This window comes from Erigeron canadensis, chromosome 1, assembly GCF_010389155.1.
Source record: "Erigeron canadensis isolate Cc75 chromosome 1, C_canadensis_v1, whole genome shotgun sequence".
NCBI lineage: Eukaryota > Viridiplantae > Streptophyta > Magnoliopsida > Asterales > Asteraceae > Erigeron > Erigeron canadensis.
In genome coordinates this window covers 39,359,499-39,372,113 of record NC_057761.1, presented here as the reverse complement: position 1 = coordinate 39,372,113, position 12,615 = coordinate 39,359,499, and the positions used below count along the sequence as shown (strand labels likewise).

At 36.8% G+C, this 12,615-nt stretch overlaps 1 protein-coding gene across 1 annotated transcript; it reads right to left on the bottom strand.

Moving 5' to 3' along the window:
• Positions 1-326: 326 nt before the first annotated feature.
• LOC122582392 (aspartic proteinase nepenthesin-1) lies at positions 327-1,941 on the bottom strand. The gene has a single exon (XM_043754780.1). It carries the CDS (start codon positions 1,898-1,900, stop codon positions 530-532), a length of 1,371 nt encoding a protein of 456 aa, XP_043610715.1. The 5' UTR covers positions 1,901-1,941; the 3' UTR covers positions 327-529.
• Positions 1,942-12,615: the final 10,674 nt, after the last annotated feature.

The following is a 12,615-nucleotide window of genomic DNA, read 5'->3' as shown; positions in this document are numbered from 1 at the left end:
TCGTACGTGTGAGTAATGTGACACTCATTCACATTATTCGTACAAAACCGTAAATTGTTGTTAGTATATATAAAGTTTATCCGGGTAAATTTTTTTGAAAAAAAAAAACGTATGAATAATGAAAGGCCGTTCGATCAAAGAAAATACTCGTATAAATAATGAAAGGGTCACGTGAAAGGACCAAAGAGAAAGCCGACAACAGCCAAAAAGCAGCATAAATAACCTTTCAATCACTTGCTTTGTTTTTAGTTAGATTTATAAGGACAAAAATGTATCACATGCTCAAGATTTGCTCACTTCAACCATTCATAAATACTCGTATTGAATTAACAATAACCAAATTCAAAAAATATTATATGAATTTATATTAATTACACAAAATTAACATGTTAAAATCTAACATGACATAAATTTTTAATGTTGTAAGTTGAATAAAAAGTGAAATTAGATATTTCACTATATTATTTTTATCCGACTCACACAAATATACGTCATGTTAAATTTAACGACATGAGAGAATCTCAATCCATTATCTCGATTTGGAACAACCTGAACGTGAAAAACCTAATCTTGATCTACCAATATCAAACTCGAACAAAAATCCTTGTTGCATTAGGTTCCCGATTACAGAAAATCCACCGGGTGATGTCACCGGCTGCAATGCCAAGCATTTTACGTCTTCGGCTGTGTCAATAAAGTAATTCCCAAATGGTGGCGAAAATACCGAGTTGCCAACGAGTTTGAAACTCAGCTTGGGTAAACTCAGTCTTTGATTGATACCCGATACATTATAACAAAGATCAAAATTTGGTGGCGATCCTTCAGGGATTGGCAAATTCACGCGTCTTCGAAAGGCGGTCAAAATACGACGGTAGGCGATATCCGGTAAGAAGGTGAGGGTGGTCCCTGAGTCAACTATCGTACCACCATTTCCCATTTTATCAAGGTCCCAAACCGAAGGGCTTATTCGTACTTTCACATTATCTACATACACATTTTGAACACCAATGTAGTAAAAAGTAGACGATAATGGGTTTGTTGTCAATGGCGTGTATCGCATTTTTGGATTTCGATCATTGGTACCGATCATAAGGTAACTCGTTGGCGGCGGTGCGACGGTGTAATCTTTCAAACAATAAGAGAACTTGTCACCAAACCGCCGCCCAAGTTGGGTAACAAAGGAAATAGGCCCACGACCTAGGCCCATTACCCCTTGCGCCCCATTAAAACTGGGGCCAGATACACTTGGCCCCGATATTTTAAATCCACATCCAAAGGCTAAACTATCATGTTGTAGTAATTTTCCAGTGGTGGAGTTAAAAGATGTCGTTTCTTTGGCGAAAAACCCGTTAGTTATAGACCCATCCGCGTATGAGTACTCATACCGGCATGGGGAATGCAGGCGCGTGATGTTGCACGCGCCTACAGGGCGGGGTTTGGGAACAAGGCGACACGCCGGGTCATAACAATGATGAAGACAGAATGACCCGGAGTGTCGTGCTAAAAATGCAGAATGTGGAGGTCGGGTGGCATTGCAGTCATTCCGGCAAGCAGAACAAGCGACCCAAATGAGATCGGAGCCAGTGTCAGCAATGAGAAGAAGAGGTTGTGGTGGGGTACCCAAATGGAGAGTAACAAAGTATTGTCCAGCGCCGGCGTAGGCGCCGGAGGTCAGGGGAAGGTTGGGGTGGCGGTGGAGGGTGGCGAGGAGGACGGAGAGGCGGGCCGAGTCAGAGATTACGGCGTCGGAAGGGGTTTGGAGAGGGTTAATGTGGTGGAGAGGGAGTTTTAGGAAATGGTGGTCTCCGGAGCTGATGACGGCGGAGTGGTGGTTGTTTGGGTTTATGACGGCGGAATGGCAGATGTGAATAAATGTAAGGAGTATAATTATAACAAGCATGGTGGTGGGTGGTAAGTGAAAAGATATGGCGTAGCAATTGGCTGATATTATGGTGAGCAGTATTTAATATGGACGTGTTTTTATTATATTGTATTTTTATTTATATTATTTTAATTTTCAAATATTTTTGTAAGTGTCTGATCTCGTTGTTTGCTTCGGTTTAAAAAATTAGAATAAAATATAGAAGCTGCATAGTAAATTGATCACTGATGTCCAAATTTAGTCACTCCAGGTGGAGCCTTATTCAATCAATACCAATCACTAAATAAAATAACTTATGTTAGTGAATAGTAATCGGTAATTTACGACCTTTTATGATGGTTTAATTTTGTAATTGGTTTAATAGTCCAAAAAGCTATGTAATTCGTTGCATTGATTTTTTGGGAATGGAAATAAAATTAGTATATTTTCAATTATATGTATTTCAAATTATAAAAAAGTTTTTATTAATGTTTTATAGTACACGTACGTTTGAGATTTCCATAGTTATATTTTAAATGATAGAAGTTATAGTAGCTAGCATATACGTACTTATAAATGATCGAATTAATAACATAAATGAAAAGTTTAACTAAATAAAATAAGCTCCACTAAAAGTATATATGTTTAAAAATTAACTAACCAAAAAGATTATATAGATCATGGTTTTTGTTCATTTAAGGCTTGAATTTTCCTTGGAAACTAGGGGATAAATCTTGGCCATTGGATTATCCCCTCAAAAATAAATCCCAACCCTCGATATCCCTCCCCTTCCTGTCGTCTCCCTCTCCCCCACACACGCACACAAAATCTGACTCTCACTTTCTCCCCCGCTTTTCCGGCGACGTCTCTCCGGCAACGGGATCTTGAACCACCGCCATCTCCACCTTTATCTCTGACCGGCGACGACGACCAACTCCTCCTCCTTCTTCTCCGGCGATACAACCACCGGCAAATGCAACAACTTCGCCGGAAAACTTTAAATGTCGATAAAACCTTCGTTCCTTCGAATTAGAACATCACTCTTACACCAAAATACTCACAATCACACCGCGAAGAAACCCTGACCAGAAATTAGTCCGATTTATACTCGCCGGAAAAATTAAAAAAACACTATAGCTTTGTTGTTTCTTCGAATTAATGCATGAAACTTGTGCCAAATCAATCAGAAACACATTCCGCACAAACCCTAGCCAATAAACACTGTTTTCGAGCTCGCCGAAAAAATCACAGTGTCGTCGGAAAAATCAAAATTCACCATCTCTTGGATCGTCGCCCATCAAATCCATACCATTCCCGTATGCGTCCCTTGACGGTCAGTTTAGAACGGATAAGGGCCTCTGGCCCGTTCCGTATCCACCCGAAAATGAAATTGATTAGCCGGAGAAGTCGCCAGAGAAGATTCGACAGCGTTAATGTCTTAGTGATTACCAATCAAGCTTGATTGGCTTGACCAATCGAATATGAATAGAAAATGTCGTCGGAGTAATTCACCGGAGTAACCAATCAAGCTTGATTGGCTTGACCAATCAAATATGATTGGACAATGTCGCCGGAGTAATCCGCCGGAGTAACCAATCAAGCTTGATTGGCTTGACCAATCAAATATGATTGCACAGTCGCCGGAGTAATTCATCGGAGTAAGCAATCATGTTTGATTGGATTTTGATGATGGTCGATCCAAGGGCTTAGATTAGTCCTTTGGTTTCCATCATTTTTTAAGGATCCATATGAATACAACCCTATAGATCATAGATGATTAATTTTTGTGTTTTATATGTATATGTACATAATATAAAGTGTTCTGTATGTAAACAAAAATTCTTCATGTGTTTACAGTCGACGTGTGGCTAAATAATAAAACTATAAAAGGTACCACTGATTGTTGAGAAAAGTTAAAATACATCGATCGTGGGTATGTTTTGTATGTACGTCGAAATCGTCAAACTGTCAAAATTTGAGAATTGGGCCATTTTTAAATTAGTTGGTCGGTGATTAATTGGGATTAGTCTGCTCGAATGTAAGAAACTTTGAACGAATGTTTATTGTAGGAAATAACTAAAACTGTGTGTATTGTATGTAAACAACTTTGAAATAATGTTTGTTGTATGTAAGAATTTCGTTTCAACCAATTACAATCTGACAAGTGGCACATGTATATGGTTGCCACGTATGTTTTCTTACATACAATAAATATTTTTTCAAATTGCTTACATACAATACACATAACTTTAGTTTTTTCCTACTATAGACATTCGGTCAAAGATAATTACATTCCAAAAAACTAATCTCGTGATTAATTTTATGAAACTCGTACGAACTTGGCTTGTTAAAAGAAGATTTTTACGTCGTCTTTATTGGGACAATTTATACGAGTAATTGATAAACATATATATCTATAATTTATATTTATAACTACTTATAAAGCAAACTTGTATTATATTTTTAAAATCTTGTAATCTCTTAAAACATTTATAGCATACATTTTTTATCTAGCTACTAAATTATCTTCATTAACTCCATAAATCACATGAATTATTTTACATTATCTATTGTATTCGCTGCCATTGTCAATACAAGTTGCCACCGGCCGCCACTAACGACACGTCGCCGCCTACACCACTGCATTACATGGGTATTCATCTAGTTTCATATGCCATGTAATTCCTTCTTTAAGACATTTGAGATATGTTTGTCCAAAATAAGTGTAGTCAAAACTAGCAGCATAACTAGATTAAAATTTTATTTAAAGTTTATATAGTACGTAGCTGGATTTGTTTGATAAAGTGATTAATATGGAAATTTAGAAAAGAAACAAATAAGTGAGGCTAGAATTTGAGAAATATAAACATCTAAATTAAAACATATATTTAAGTAATTAGCTTTATCTTTTGATTACATATGTTACTAGACAATAAAGCAAGGTTCTTAAGCTAATTACTTTTAAAAAACTGTCACTTGGCAACCTCACCTTTTGTTTCACCCAATTCCTGTCGATTTAATAACCAAAACAAAAAGCAAAACTATAACAAGAAAAACAACGAATCGAAAATATTTTACTTTCAAAATCTTTATATTCATTTTTTGTTGAACAACACATAAATCACATCATTGCCATCTGTATTCAATCTCCCAAACAAGCTAATCATATCTCATCAAAAAAACTTATAAGAAAAATCTTCAGTTTAGTTTCTAGATTGATTCCTCTATTTCAATTCATATGATAAAATTAATGAAAAAATCTAATAGATCCATGACTTTTTTTTTCCTTCTTTTTTTTTTTTTAATAATGTTTCAAACCCTCTATCCGGTGAACAACAATATCTGACCTATCTTCCAAGATTATCAAGCATTTAAGGTATCAATTTTCCTATTTCAATTAACAGGTTTTTGAGATTTCAAATTTTAGGGTTTTTATAAATTTTAATATTTTCTCGAATTTCCTTATTTAAATTAAAGTGTGTTTTAAAATTTATTTACAATGCATGAGTTGGTTTTAGTGTACTCGACCTTCGATTTGGGTATTTTTCCCTTTCTGCTTCTTTCTTTTTATCTATTACTTACAAGTGATTTTGATGATTCAACGATATAGTGAAACTTGATCTTTAATGATTCTATTGTTGCATGTCATAAAATGTTTTTAATATATATGTTTATTATATTTTCGGTTTTTTTTTGAATTTTTTATAAAGGGGAGATTACTTTTGTTGACTGGGTTTTTTTTGCTTTGACAGGAACAGGAAGATTGGTAAGGGTACTTTGGTTTGTTAATATAGCTATCCTTTCTACTGTATATTTTGATTACGGAATAAAGATAGGTTATCAAATTTGTAAGTATTCATGGGTGCCTTTGTAGGAAATTATTGTTATATCATAATTGAGATATATAGTCTTCATCCATATTTCTAATAGCATAGTAATTTGTCCTTTCTATTTTGGTTAGGGATTTAAAGCTTGGAAACGAGTTTGTTGTTATGTTCGGTTTTCTTGAATATCAGGTATTTAATTATGGGTAAATGTCCATCTTCATTCCCGCAACATTAAACTCAGTAACTTTTTTATTTGTTTGCGTATTCTGGATAGATCTCATTATAATATATACTTCCTATATTTGAAAGATGGGTCTATCAGTACCAGTCCATTGCAGAGTGTAAACTCATTTTTGTATGTACACTAGCTCATGATATTCCCATATTTAGAGTAATTTCAAAGTACCTGGTATATTTAGTTGTTTGGGGAATGAAATCAGCTTACAACGAAATTCTGCAGTTGCACACTTTCATTTGTGTGCTTCTTGCAACTTACATTGTTCCCTACTTTGTCATGTGGAAATTGCTAGTTGTTGTTTCTTTATGGCTTGTGTCAAAGGATTAAACGCTTAACTTTTCAAAGTACGTACCTTAGGATTCCGCTATGTCTTATTGGGTATGTATCATACTATTTTTGTACTTACTACAATATTGATAGAGAAAAATCAATTCATCACTTTTGTTAATGCAACCAATTTAGCAAAGTTGGATATGTGAGGTATCCGTTCTTCATTAACTACACCATATTCCTGATTTAAGTGCCTCCCTTGTAAAATATGCTAAAATGTGTAATGAACCTTTAAGTGAAATGGGAATGTAGGTTTTGATAGAGAATGTAGGTATTAGAACAAGCAATAATTAATTGGTCAAAAGGTTATATTTTCATTTCATTAGAGAGTTTATATATGCTTATAATTTGCATATAAACCCCTTAACTAATTACAAGCAAGTACATGATAAATTACAAGACAAACCCTTAATCTAAATATACTAAACACTAAGGACATATTAAATACAAGTTTACAAAACACGCACTACAAAATATAAAGTTAACAATCTCCCCCTTAGTGTTGTTTTGTAAAAGATCAACGATTAGCTCTTTTCTTCTTCCTTTGGCGTCTATTTCGCCTTTTTGTTGATGATTCTGGTTTGTTGTGAAGAAATGTTTGATCTTTGAAGGCTCGTTTTTCGTACTTGCGTTTTGATTCCTTCCAATATTTCTTAGGCATAAAATGGTATTTTGGGTCATCAGGTCGATTGGGTGGTTTGATAATATTGTCGGCAAAATTAACTGGAGGCATATTGTGAAGACCTTGTTCATTATTGGGTGAATATCTGACTCAAGTTCCCAGTGGATGGTGAATTACACCTTCTTGTGCTTTTGGTAATCTTGCATCTTGGATTTTTCTTGATCTCGTTCTATGATCCAACCTAGACTTTATCTTCTTGATCACCCTTTCAATTCTCTTCTTCTCCTTTTCATTATCTTCAAATTCTCTGAGACTTTCAAACACCGCAGCACACTGTCTCAATGTCCCATCAGAGTATTTACAAAGTTCTTCAAGTCTGATGAATATTTTGTGTCCTTGATCACTGACGAATACAAACCCTCTTGGATTATCAAATATAGCACCAGTATTGAAGTTCTCCAGATTGATTCCTTGGATTCTCTGATTGGGCACCGTGAGATTAACTTTCTTTCTTCTCTTTTCAATAGCCAATTGAAAGTCATTTTGTGTCTGACTTAGGATAAGGCTGTCCATATATCTCTTGATTGCATAATATGCTTCTTGATTCTCAGGATCTTGTTGAACAAGCTTACTTCCAAAATGATGAAGAAGAAAGATCAAGTCATTAGCAGACAGAAGATCAAGTCAAATTCTCAGGATCTTCTCCGAACATGTACTGTCGCCCATCTTCTCTTTTAACAACAAACCACATAAGCCCTGGAGGTCTCGTAAATCCTGGTTTACGCCATTCTTTGAAGTGGAAACCAATTACTTCAACAATTTTCATTTTAAATTGATTTTTCCACATTTTGTTTGCTTTTTGGCTTTTGGCTTTCAACAGATCTTCTAAGTACTTGTTTCTTTGATGATCAAACTCGTATGGTCTTCGTGCTCTTAGTTCATCAATGTTGATCTTTTTCAGCTCTTGTTTTCCAGAGAAGATTTGAGAAGCTTTTTCTTCAAGGAATTTTGTTAATTTGAACAGATTTGGATGAATGGTGAGATAATTGATTCTTTTCCTTTCATTTGATTGAAAACCTCCTTCATTATTTTGGACAGGTGGTGCTCTTGGGTTGATATGAATTTGGGGATGATTGAGGTGATGGATGAGTTGGTCAAAGTTCATTGGATTGAGTGACGGTTTTGGTTGAGGGACTTTTGGTTAGTTATCAAAGCTTGGGGGAGGAAGATCGTCATTGCCAGAAGAGTTGTTGTCATCATTAGGATCATTTTCATTACCTCCAAAATCAAAATCATCGACATCTTGAATTTCATCATTATTTGCATCTTCAACAATCACAGTGGGATCAAGACTGAGACCTCGAGATTGAGCATCATCTCTCATGTCAGGACTATGTATAACTTCTATTGTAGCGCTAGCTCCAGCCACTGAATCTTCCACATTAACTTCTTCAGTTCGCTCAATATTCTCCCCCTCGTGCTGATCTTGATCATCAGGATCATCACGCCTCTGATGCGTTACTGCAGTTGATTTACATGAAGCTTCTAGTTCGGTTATTCTTTTAAGTGCCGCTTCGAGTTGAGCCTCTTTTAAGAATCGATCTTGAGCTGCTTGATCTTGGGAAAGTTTGAGTTGGTGCATATGATCAAAGCGAGCTTGAATGGATGCTTGAATTGCTAGATCGAAAGAATCGGTTTGTCCCTCAAGAGAAAGAAGATTGGCAAGAAGAGAATCAAGATTTGCACGGCTTTCGGGAGGCATTGGACCAGAGAATTTTTTAGGAAGTGAAGAAGAAGGTGATGGGTGGGGCGAGGATGGTTCAAGAGGTAGCGTTGGTTTTGGTGGGCGAGGATTAGAGTGGGGAAGAAGTCCAGCGGCTTCAAGATCTTGAAAGAGTTGTCTTTCTTCAGGATTAGCTTTAAGCCTAATGCCGTCTGGATTTGGAGGAGGGCTAGAAGTTGAAGAGGATGATGGGGAAGTGGCCGGGGCTTTTCCTTTATCCATAGGAGTGCGGAGCACTATGGTTGGTGGCGGTTGAGATGTAAGAGCATGAGCGACCGACGTAGATGTCGTTTGCACAACTATAGGCTCCGTTGGGTTTATAGTGTGGCCTGAATGGTTTTGGCCATCAGGGCTTCCCAATGATTTATGAAGCGATTGCTCGACATTGGTTATTTCAGAACGAATTGGCTGAGCACGAATGCCAAGCACAATGTTCCGGTTGGTGAGACGTCCGGAGTCTCCTAGAGAGCCCGTTGAACTGGGAGTTTGACCTTGAAAATGCACGGCAAGCCTAGCTTCTTCAAAGCTTAACTCCGCAGTGCCTGTCAATGTAACTTGTGGTATGAACACATAGACAGGACTTCCAGACACTCCTTGAGATGGTGGAACCACCGACTCTCGGTCTGTTGTAGCAACATTCAAAGAATGTGCGTGCTCAAAAGTATGTGTCCTAGGGGATCTAGACTCTATTGTGTGAGCAAACGAAGTTGGGAGAGAGGTAGAAGTCTCCACTGCTTCAATATCAACATTCTCCGAATGAGAAGTCGATAGTGGATGCGGTTGGTGCCTGTGCAGTGATGAAACTGGATCCTGTAGAGAGGATCCAGAGTGGCGAGAAGGTGTAGAATGCGAGGTTAGGGAGTCCTCGGCTTCTATCCTAGTGGTGGCATCCCGGTTAATTGGTTGAACTGTCGGAGGGCCATCGTTTTCTTTTTGCCCTATACTTAACCCAGACCACACAATCTCTCCATTATGTTTTTCAACCTCACCCTCAAGACCACCTTGTTCCTCCGGAATATCAAATAGAACGTCATTCAAAGGAGGTTCACTATCATGATGAGATGAGGATTGTTTTTCATGAGATTCCTCAGGAATTGGTAGGAGAGGAGTTCTCACACGGACAACAAATTTTGGAATTTGACGTTGTCTTTCAGTAGAAGATGATGAAGATGGTGAAGAATGAGTTTCAGAAGAAGAAGATGAAGAAGTGAGAGGAGAAGGAGCGGTGAAAGATGGAGTTGTTGTTGATTTAGACTTTGATTTTTTATGTTTCTTTCTTTGAGGAGCAGATGATTCAGGTATTTCGGTTGCAGAAGAAGAAGAAGACGAAGGAATAGATGAGCCAGGTGCCGATTCTACTCCAGACCCCTCTTTTCTTTTCCTAGACCTATGACCCTCTCTTGGCGACCTATGCGAGCGTGGGGAAGGCACAGCTCGGTGGTGAGCGGCCATACGCTCGTCTAAATACTCTCGGTACATCCTGAGATCAGGATTATCTATAGGCACCTGGCGAAGCAGAGTTTCAGGAATCGGCATGAAGTGAATTGATTCTATTTTGTTATTTGTATAAACACTTCGGAAACTTGAAATAAATGCACGCGTTGAGTTGGGAAACCGTTGAATGTTATCGTTGTTGTTGACAAAGTGTGCTACAATGACAGACAAGAAACGGATGAAAGCAATATATTTCTTGTTAGCTGTGAACTTTCCATTTACTTGTAGTCTGGGATGATCAAATGCAATAGCTGCAAAGTCCAGATGTACATCGAATGCAATCCCAAAAAGATATGAAAGTGTAGCCTTTGTAAAGTCATCTTGACCTTTGCGAGATGGTGACAAGCAATTGTTGATTATTGAGCAAAGTGTGTGCCATAACGGGTGGAAGTTCTTCTTTCTTAATTTGCTCAGGGCTGCAATCTCTCCATCATAACCTAACTCATGTACGCGATGTAGCATCTCAAGTGTTGGTGGAGTTGCAACAAAACTTGTTTCTCCTGGTCTTGAATCAGCAGCAGGGAATTGTAAGATAGTACGGAAATCACTGAGATTGAATGTAAACTGCTGTGAAGCACCATCAGTAGTCTGGAGAGAGAAACGGAAGAAGGGACAAGCTCTTCCTCTTGCGGGAACGTATTCAATGGTTCGCCACATCTGAAACAGGAGTTCCTCTTCAATGCCTTCGGCAGTAATGGTTAAAACATTAAGCATTGGGTGATATGTAAGCATCACCGGGATTATTCCGAAAGGACATGTGAATGGGATCATGAGACGAAAATTATTCGTCATTTGTTCTGTAGCACCATCTTGTAGAAACTCCATTCTGAAATTAACAAGAAGACGAATGGGAAACATTGTTTCCAGGGTTAAGTTAAATACCAAGATTTATCTAACACTGTTTATTCACAAAAGATGTAAAGGTAGTACAACAAGGCGTTCGATACCTTACATCTTAAGGAAAAACAATGTAAGATGAGAAAAACTTTTAGTTTTATTTGAAAAATAAGTTGAACATACACCCCGTTTTACTAGATGATGCAAGGACAGTACATCAAGGCGTTCAATGTCTTGCTTCTAAAGAAAACTTGATGTATGGCAACAGTATGTTTGAAATATATTAATGAATATACAACCTTTTTCACAAAAGATGTAAAGGTAGTACATCAAGGCGTTCGATACCTTACTTCTTAGAGAAAAAGGATGTCTAATCAAAAATATGTACAAGAGGAAATGTGGCAGCCAATATGTGTGATCTCAGATAGATTAATGAACATTAGATTGATCACAAATGAAAATGATGTGAGAGCACAATGAAATGTATCTTATGCATAATAAGATCTTGAAGATGAAAAATTTTGGGCAGAGTAACACTTTATAAAGATGAAAATTTTAAGAATCAATACCAGTATGATATACTGATATTATGCAAAGCATCAAGATATCAAGTAAATACTTGATATCGATGTACTGGCAAAGATAACACATTCAACAAATATAGATAAAGCACAAAATAACCAGTTGAGCAATCAGAACAGATAAGCATACATGTAAGTAAAGTAATTCTAGCATATAGTATATTCACAAAATAAGCATAAATTAAATCATGAATGAAATAGGAAAGATAGAATACCCGAATACTCAACAAAGATAAATGATACACGAAGATCACGTAAGAGTCAAGTAATCACCCCTGGGAAAAATCATGAAAAACTGGTAAATGAGTATTAAAAAGAATGAAAACCGGTATTTCAGAGACAAATGATATGAAAACCGGTATTTCATAATCAAAAGATATGAAAACCGGTTTGACAGTATCAAAAGATATGAAAACCGGTTTGACAGTATCAAAAGATATGAAAACCGGTATTTCATAATCAAAAGATATGAAAAACGGTATTACATAATCTAATGATATGAAGTCCGGTAAATCATAAGCTAAATATATGAAAACCGGTATTACATAAACAAAAGACATGAAAACCGATTTTATTGTTTGAAGAATTGAAAAACCCGGTAATAGTAAGTATAAAGAAAATAAAAGCCGGTATTGGAGAATGATTATACCTGAAAAACCGGTTTTTGCCTGATAGAAGAGTAAATGCCGGAAATCCTTGAATCAAAATATGTGAACTAATGCCGGGATTTAGAGAAAGCCGGTTTTAAAAGAAGGAAAAGAAAACTTAGAAAAATTTGGAAAAAATTAAATGAGGGTCAACGAGGGGTATTTATAGCGGTCAAAGCCGGGATTTGACCCGGTTGTTTCGACCCGTTTGACTTGACCTGGTTTGGTCAAAACCGGTTTTTTTTTTTTTTTGTTTGGTATGGTTCTTAAGGTAAAGAAATATGGACAAAACTCCCCCTAGGAAAATTATACAGACACACACATATAAGAGATTTACAAACTCCCCCTAAAAACATGCATTCTATCTTTTTTCTCCCCCTCGAACATTGCATATA